The 8,083-nt window shown below is 33.6% G+C and overlaps 1 protein-coding gene across 1 annotated transcript; it reads left to right on the top strand.

Moving 5' to 3' along the window:
• The first annotated feature begins 2,647 nt into the window (after positions 1 to 2,647).
• Positions 2,648 to 7,265, top strand: LOC113700149 (uncharacterized). Its single transcript, XM_027220654.2, has 5 exons — positions 2,648 to 3,034; positions 3,438 to 3,674; positions 5,542 to 5,625; positions 6,236 to 6,365; positions 6,643 to 7,265. Exons 1-5 carry the CDS (start codon positions 2,709 to 2,711, stop codon positions 6,916 to 6,918), a joined length of 1,053 nt encoding a protein of 350 aa, XP_027076455.1. The 5' UTR covers positions 2,648 to 2,708; the 3' UTR covers positions 6,919 to 7,265.
• Positions 7,266 to 8,083: the final 818 nt, after the last annotated feature.

Here is an 8,083-nt window from a genome sequence, read left to right as displayed (position 1 = left end):
AACTGAAAAGTCAACTAGCCGTTGGGAGTATCGGACGTCCGATACTTCCGATACTTGCATCCGATAACAGACAGAGAATTTGAAAGATTCTATCGGACGTCCGGTATTGTCTTTGTAAGCATCTGATAGCTTTCGTATTCCTTTATCTTCTTTCAAATGCTCTTATTTTTTAAATCAAATTGCTTCAAGATTGAAAGGATTTTTTAGAAAAGATATTAGTACTATCCATTTGTTTTGTAAGCGTCAAAAGACAAGGATCAAAATCAACATAGGTTGCCTTTGGATCTTACAATTAGTTTGATCGTTTATTACCATTGATCATTCATAATTAATAACAACCCTTTTTTGACTTTCTTATTTATGATAAATTTCTGTGAATCTATTAATAGCCTGTCTTACATGCATTTGAAAAAATTATGACATTATTTATTACTTTATTTTTTTCCCCAATCAATTCATTGCTTTCCTATTTTAATTATCTTCAAAAGAAAACTACATAATTACTCTTAATTTTATTTCCACAATAATTTTGGTAAGTCTTCAATTAGCTTTCTTTACAATACTACATAGTCACTCTTAATTTTGTTTCAAGTGAGACTCAAAAAGAGGAAAATTTTCATAAAAATATTTGCACGAATATATATTTATACTTTAGTTAACTTTCCACATGTATTGGTATATAATGATGATGGGAATGCAATGCATCTTCATCTGTAGTTAAATGTGGACAAGGAGTTTCAAAAGAAGAAAAAATATTCTTGAATAGTAGAATATTCTCAAATGCTATTTACTATTTTTGAAAAATTTTCAAATAGACTGGATATTTACATGTTTTTGTGAATGGTTACTTTATCTTTTTAATGAGAATGGACAAGTTGTAAGATTGCGTAGACAAACATATTACTATATAAAGCATAATTTGACTATTTCCGTTCAAGAGGGTTTAGAACTAGTACTATATAATCAAGCCAAAAATTAAGGATAGAAAAGAATTAAAAAATAGAAATTTTTTATGTGATTGTCAAAAAAAGGTTTAGAAAGGCGTAATTAATACAAATTTATATGAAGTAAGAAATCAAAAGATAGATTGAAAATTGATGTATTCAAGGAAGTGAAAAAGGAAAAGAGAATAAGTGGGTGAAAAAATAAAAATAGAATTGATTGTTACCAAAAAATATAAATATAAAAGCGTTGAAAGTTGCTATAGTTAATGAAGTGAAAAAAGGTTGAGACCCTAAAAATTAGAGATCTTGAGTTTTAATCTCCTTATTCTTCCCTTCTTAAATCCCACCTTTCTCTGTTACAAAAAGTTTAAAAAAAAGTGAAAAAGGAAAATAGAATAAGTGGGTGAAAAAAAATAAAGATAGAATTGATTGTTAGCAAAAATAAAATACTTAAAAGCTATTCAAATAAAAAATTAAATTTGGTCACATGGCATAAAGATAGAAGATTCACTTAGTAGAAAGTTAGAATAGCCAATTCAACAACCTAACAAAACAAAAATTGAACAATATTTTATTTGTGCCACACACACACATACACACAAAAGATATGATGCCACTAAATGGGCCTTTTTCTACAAAGTCCAAATTTTGTATTCTTCACAGCCCATTTCCGATTCTTCGTGGCCCAGCCAATTAGCAACAGCTCTCAAAAGCGCCAATTTATTGTTTGCCTTTTCATTATATATACCATAATTATTAAACCTAGTCCGGTTCAACGATCGAATGGTCAATCCGGTGAATCGTTCATTGGGCTAGGTTGGATTTCTAATTGGACCGTTTAGGCATGAAATCCGTTGATTGGTCAATGATTTGACGGTTCAACCTGATTAAATCGGGAACCCAATTGGTTTTGTGAAGGAACCGATTTTTGTGGAAAAAAATTTGGTAAGCTTTTGCTAAGATTTGAATTTGAGACTTTAGGCATGTATTTATAGTATGTTACCACCAAACCACTTGCCAAACACTAACTGAATAGCTTTCTTATAATATATGAATGCTTTGTCAATTCTATCTTTATTTTTTTAATTTCTCTAAAAGAAATTTATTTGGAATCTTTTAATAAAAACTTATGAACCCCCAAACTTTATGAGTTATATAATGGATTTAAAAAATAACATATTACATAATTCATTTTAAAGACAAATATCATTTTTAATAATTTTTTGTACTTAAAATTCATAAATAAGTTGGATAATTACACTAAACACAGATAAAATTTTGCATTTGAAGTTTGGTAGATTACTAAATAAATTTATATTTTGCTGAATCTTATACAAACTAAATTAAATTTTCATTTGTTATGGCATTGTTTATTATAGTTTATATCATATATTTTATATCAAAAATTATAAAGCATAATATTTAAATATATTTAGTGACCCATTGGTTTAACCACTTATCCATTGATTAAACCAGTGATCCGTTGATCCACCTCCTTCGCTGGATTTCTTTTCAGGCCGAGTTTAATAACTATGATATAAACACAAACGATATGATGCCACGAAATGGGCCTTTCCTGAAAAGTAATTTTGTATTCTTCACTGCCAATTTCCTACACTTCTTGGCCCAGCCCATTAGCTACAGCCTCTCAAAAGCGCCAATTGCCGGTTTGCCTTTTCATTTCCCTCTCTATCTCTCCCTCTCTCCACAATTCAATCATTTCACCTTCCATTTTTACCAGAGACAGAAACAGAGAGAGCAACAATGGTGAGCACAAGGAGTGGTGGGAGGAGAACTGAAACTCCAAAAAGTGATGGAGGAAAACAAGAAAAAGGGAGTGATTTTCCTGTCAAAGATAAGCCAAAAAGGAAAGGATCATCATCATCACCAGAAGTACAAGTTGCAGTAGCTGTTGATTATGAAGAGAAGAGAGCCCAAAGGATGAAAGAAAACATGGAAAGGATGAAGATGCTTGGCATTCTGGACCTCTCCAAGAACCTCCAAAAACCGGACAAGCCAATCACTCACAAAAAGCTCAGGGCTTCTCCTTCACTGCCAGCTCTTCATGATCCTCCTAGGCGCTCTTCAAGGTAAATGACCTCAAGGAATTTTTTTTTAATACAATTTTCTTCATGCTAGGGGTAGGAAAGATGATGCACTATTAGGAGAAAAAACCCTTTTCTTGTGCTCCTTTTTGCTTTTTCCTGTTAATTTTGTCTTTGTTTCCCCACTTTTTTGGTTTTCTTGGGATTTTCCTTCCATGATTTTCTCGGGGAATTTGAAAAGACCTTTTTTTTCCTGCTGGTGTGCGTGTTTCAAGAGCTTGATATTTTAGTTAGCATCTCACAGTTTAGAAAGAAACAGATAATTTCTTTTATATATATGAAATGCATGCTGGTGGTTCATTTTTCGTATTACTGGTTTCCGTGAAACTTTAGATAATTTCTGCTGGAAAAAAAATTAATATTGTTGTTTTGTACGTATCTATTTTAGGTTGAAGACTATGACTCCAGTTAACTACTTTGAAAATCGAACGCCTAAGAAAGATAAGGGGATGAAGAATGTGGAGATTCATATTGAAAAGGGTTCAAATCCTGAGGTTTACACGAAAGAGCATGAAAAGCTCTTGGGTGATTCCAAAAGTGCTTGGACTCTGTGTGTTGATGGGTATGATCAAGAGGGCCAGCGCATTTATGATCCATTTTGGGGCAAGTCTTGCCACCAGTGCAGGTACTAAATATAATTTTTGTGTTTCATTTTCTCATTTGATTCTTTTCTTGCAAAAATAGGGGGCTGACTCTACCTTAGATTGTCAATATGACGATGTGATCATCTAATATGAGAAGGGAAAGAAAAAAAAAATCAGATGTTTAATTTTACAATATCTATTTCAAAATTTCTGTTTGCTGGTTGTCATGTTTTTGGGCTGTCTGGAGAATTAGATCTTTTTATTATTTATCTAATTTGGAGGAGCAGGGGTGGAGTAGAGTGATGGAAGCTGTGTATGAGTGGAAGGAGGAAAAGGTGCGTCTGTCCTCTTTGGCTCATAATTTAGTTGCGATGCTTAAAAAGAACAATTTTGAAATTGATCTTTTGTCCATGAAGCTTGAACTTCTTGAACAAAAAGTAAAAGGTGACATAAAACATGTCACAATTTAAGTTGCCATGAAGATTTCTTTCTTCATTGGGTAGTGGATTATGTTGCTTCCTAGGAAGCTAGGTACTCTATTGAAATTTTCTTTGGAGTGGAGCTTTCATTTTAAATGAGGTTAGCAAACGGTTTTATTTCCTTGTTTAAAGTGGTGAATGCAGGGCGAAATACATTGTCTGAAATGTGGTAATAGCTTTGCAAAGGCATTTGTCCATATGGGATTGAGAGGTCAAGCTCTACCGTGGTAAAGGCTTGTCCGTATGGAATTGATAATCATTGTTTTCTTGTTATGGCTTCCACCTCACTGATTGTCTAAGAATAAAGATTCCTCTGCAGAGATACTTCTTCCTTTCTATTCTTGCTTGATTGAAAGCCATATGGGTTAAGACAGACATAAAGTAAAGCTTAAACATATGTCAATTACTTGGCAAAAAAATACAAATTACTTGGTCAATGAGGGTTCATGCATTATTATACTCTCTTCTATGTTTAGAAAGTATGATGAAAGTTCTGTTTGGCGATGCATTAAAATTTGCTTGAGAAAGTCGATATGTTGGAAAAGTTCTCTTTCTTTGACTTACAACTATAGAACTTGGTACTACTGGAATTTCCTGTTCTAATAGCAGGTGCTTTCTGGATCATATATATAAGCCAAAAGCAAAATGCATAAGATTTTCTACTCCAATGTGTAACAAGAATGAAAACTAGTCATATGCCAGCGGTAATTCCATGACTTGGTTTCACACTCTTAAATGAGATAGATTGTCACTCTAATGAAATAGCCTGTAGTTTTGCAAAAGATGATGTTTCGAGCAAAAGTGCAAGAAAAAGCAAAAGAAGTGTGTACACTGCACGAAAATCTGTGTCAATCTGTGTCCTCCATATTTTATCTCTCTTGGAAGCCAAATGGCAACTGTATCAGTGCTAGATATTTCATGAAAATATGCTGATTATCATTTTTTGTTTGTCTTCTTTCTCTATTGGATTTTTTCTTGCCAGTTTGGTCCGTGCAAGATTAGGTTAGACTCAAAGTGCATCATTTCTTCTGTTTATTATCTCAGATAACTTCCATTGCTATTTTAGATTATTTGCTTTTCTTTGATAGTTAACAGTCCTCAAAAAGTTTGATTTTGCATTTGAAACAAGGGTAAAAAGTAATTAACCCGCTTGTGGTTTTGCTGCCAGAACTTGGAGATGCATCTGTTGGTGCTTTCTTGATAGTGTAACTGTGAGAAATTGATCTTAGTTTTGCTTGTTTTGGTGTTTTGCCTGTAACAGTTCATAATTGGTCAAAAGTTATATATATATATATATATATATATATATATATATATATATATATATATATATATTGTCAAAAGTCATATGTGTAGCTATGTTTTGCATATTTACCCGTCTTCATGATTTTACTAGCTCAGTAATGACAAATCGCTTCATTCCATGCAGGCAAAAAACTTTAGGTCATCGCACAAAATGCAGCAAGTGCAAATCAGTAAGCGGGCAGTTCTGCGGAGATTGCTTGTATATGAGGTGGTAAAAAGAACTACTATCTTCTTTTGCTTAATTTGAGAAACATACAGAAAGAAAATAATTACTTTATATTATCACCCAAGAAGCAGACTTAAAGTTCCATTTTTCTTTTATTACTGTGGCTCACTAATGCTGTAACATTGGAAAACAACTGCTGCAATAGGCATACTCAAGTATACTGTTGGTTTTTTTAAAGCAAAGTTATTTTAGCTTGGATAAAAAGCAAAGATTGCTATTTCAATGTCTATAGCCACCTATCTCTTGGCTAGTTAAAGGTTTAACATTCCTTCCATGTATCTAGAATGACAAGGTTCAGGTAGCTATTTCAAAGTCAGCTTTTTGTATGCTTCGTCTGCCCCTGTACAAGAGATGAGCAAAGTGCTAAAGCCTTTGTCCTGAACTCAGTCATATAAAAAAATGAGACTATTCAAGAGTCTCTTGTTTAATTGTGTTTTGGCATCTTGCTTAATCCTCAAATATTTCGTCTATAATTGTGGACAGAAATATATTCCAATGTCTAGGAAAGAAAAGAATGGTAATGAAGTGAACCATCTTAAGATCATCACCAACTCTGATTAATAGTCCTAATTCAATCTCCAACTTTGTACAGATACGGAGAGAATGTAATGGAAGTTAATGACAATCCTGATTGGATTTGCCCTGTATGTCGAGGAATTTGCAACTGTAGTCGATGCCGGCGGGTGAAAGGATGGGAACCTACCGGTCAAATCTATAAGAAGGTGGACTTGATCTGTCAATTGATGTTATTTTTTACTTATTTGCACGGTATCATTTTCCTTGAGTGTAAAAATCTGATTTGTTAGTACAACAATGTCTGCCAGCCCTCAAAGTAAGTTCATATGACACATCAATTGTCATTTATATTCTGCAACTTCGTGTTTGATTTTCATATGGTGTGTCATTTGGGTGGCAAGAGGTTGGGGTAGGGGCTAGTGCGTACTGCGTTTGAGGCTTGCAAGTGTCCTTAATCACCAAGACTCTTTCCCCATTGTGTAGGTCACGCAGCTTGGTTTCAAGTCTGTGGCGCATTACCTTATTCAAACTTGTCGGTCTGAAAACAAGACTAAAGGGCCAATCAGCAGAGTTCCAGTTTCTCCTGATGTCTCATTAGCTTCTGCAGATAAGAAGAATGAGTTTAGTGATGTAATTTCAATGCCCATACCTGATGGAAACAAAAGGGACACTGAAGACAAGGATAGACAACTTCATAGTGATGATGAATACATGGCAGATGATAGCAATGATGATTTTGTTAATGCTAATTCTGAATGATTTGAATGCGAGTAGTAGTCAATATTTATGCGTGCAAGTAGTAGAAACAGGTTGCAATTATCTTAAGATATTTTTGCTAGCTTGGGCTTGCTCTGATGCTAGAAGGTGTAGCAACTGAATATAGATCAGATACATTAAATGTGTTGGAGTCAGTTGATAGTTTTTGCAACAAGTTGAAAGCTGTGATAGAGCTTTTCTGCAGACATGAAGTTATGCATGGACTTTTCTATGATGAACTGCCTTTGCATTGAACAGTTTAGTCTTCATTATGCTGTTTGTTTTTGCTACGAACCCAGAGCTATAATACGGCTTCTGCGTACACCAGAAGTTATGTCTGGAATTCACCATGACAGGTTCATTTTTTTTTTCCTGTTGTCTACACCATGATAAGTGTCTGTATTGAAGAATATGGTTGTCATTCTGCTGTAATATAATTCCACAACATCAAGAGAAGATTATTATTCATTTCAATTTTTATTAGATAGAGAACTGAGCTTCTAAATCTCGTGAACGTCTTGATACAAGCAGTGTGATTATAAGAAACCATAAGAGTCTTGTATGCCAAAGTAGATGCTGCAATTAACCTTATTTACTCTCTCTTAGGTATGACTAATTAGAGAGAGTTGATGGCTTGGTGGAATACTTAAATTTTGCTCATTTTGCATCCCAATGAATTCTACTCGTACTCTCTCAATCAAATCGGTAATTATTTGCTTCTCTTGTAACAACCTTTAAATAAAATTTTCTCATTTCCATTTTTGTTTCATCTCTTTCTACTTTGACTACTTCACCTGGCACTTTCCGTTTGGCTAACGGGTATTAATAGGGGCTTCCAGTGTTTTTTTTTTTTTGAAAAATTATATTAATTTAGGGAAAAATCTAAATGTATGGCGTAGTTGCGATTATCACATGATAAGTTAGGTATAATTTAAATGTATTAATAAGTGCCTAAAAAATTTACTGGGCACTTGTTAGTAGGGGGTGCAAATATGTGGAGCTTAATCAAATAGCATGCGAACTTATTCAGTTAAAACTCGAGTTCGAGTTCGTATTGACTATGCTCGAGTTCGAGTTTAATATGTCACGTTCAAAAGCTTGTCAAGTTTAATCGAGTTTCACATATATATGTTTTTTATTTTTTATTTATTAGTCTGAAATATCTATC

The sequence above is a fragment of the Coffea arabica genome, chromosome 7c (genome assembly GCF_036785885.1).
Source record: "Coffea arabica cultivar ET-39 chromosome 7c, Coffea Arabica ET-39 HiFi, whole genome shotgun sequence".
NCBI lineage: Eukaryota > Viridiplantae > Streptophyta > Magnoliopsida > Gentianales > Rubiaceae > Coffea > Coffea arabica.
The sequence above is the reverse complement of the archived record's forward strand: the minus strand, read 5'-3'. Positions and strand labels throughout refer to the sequence as shown.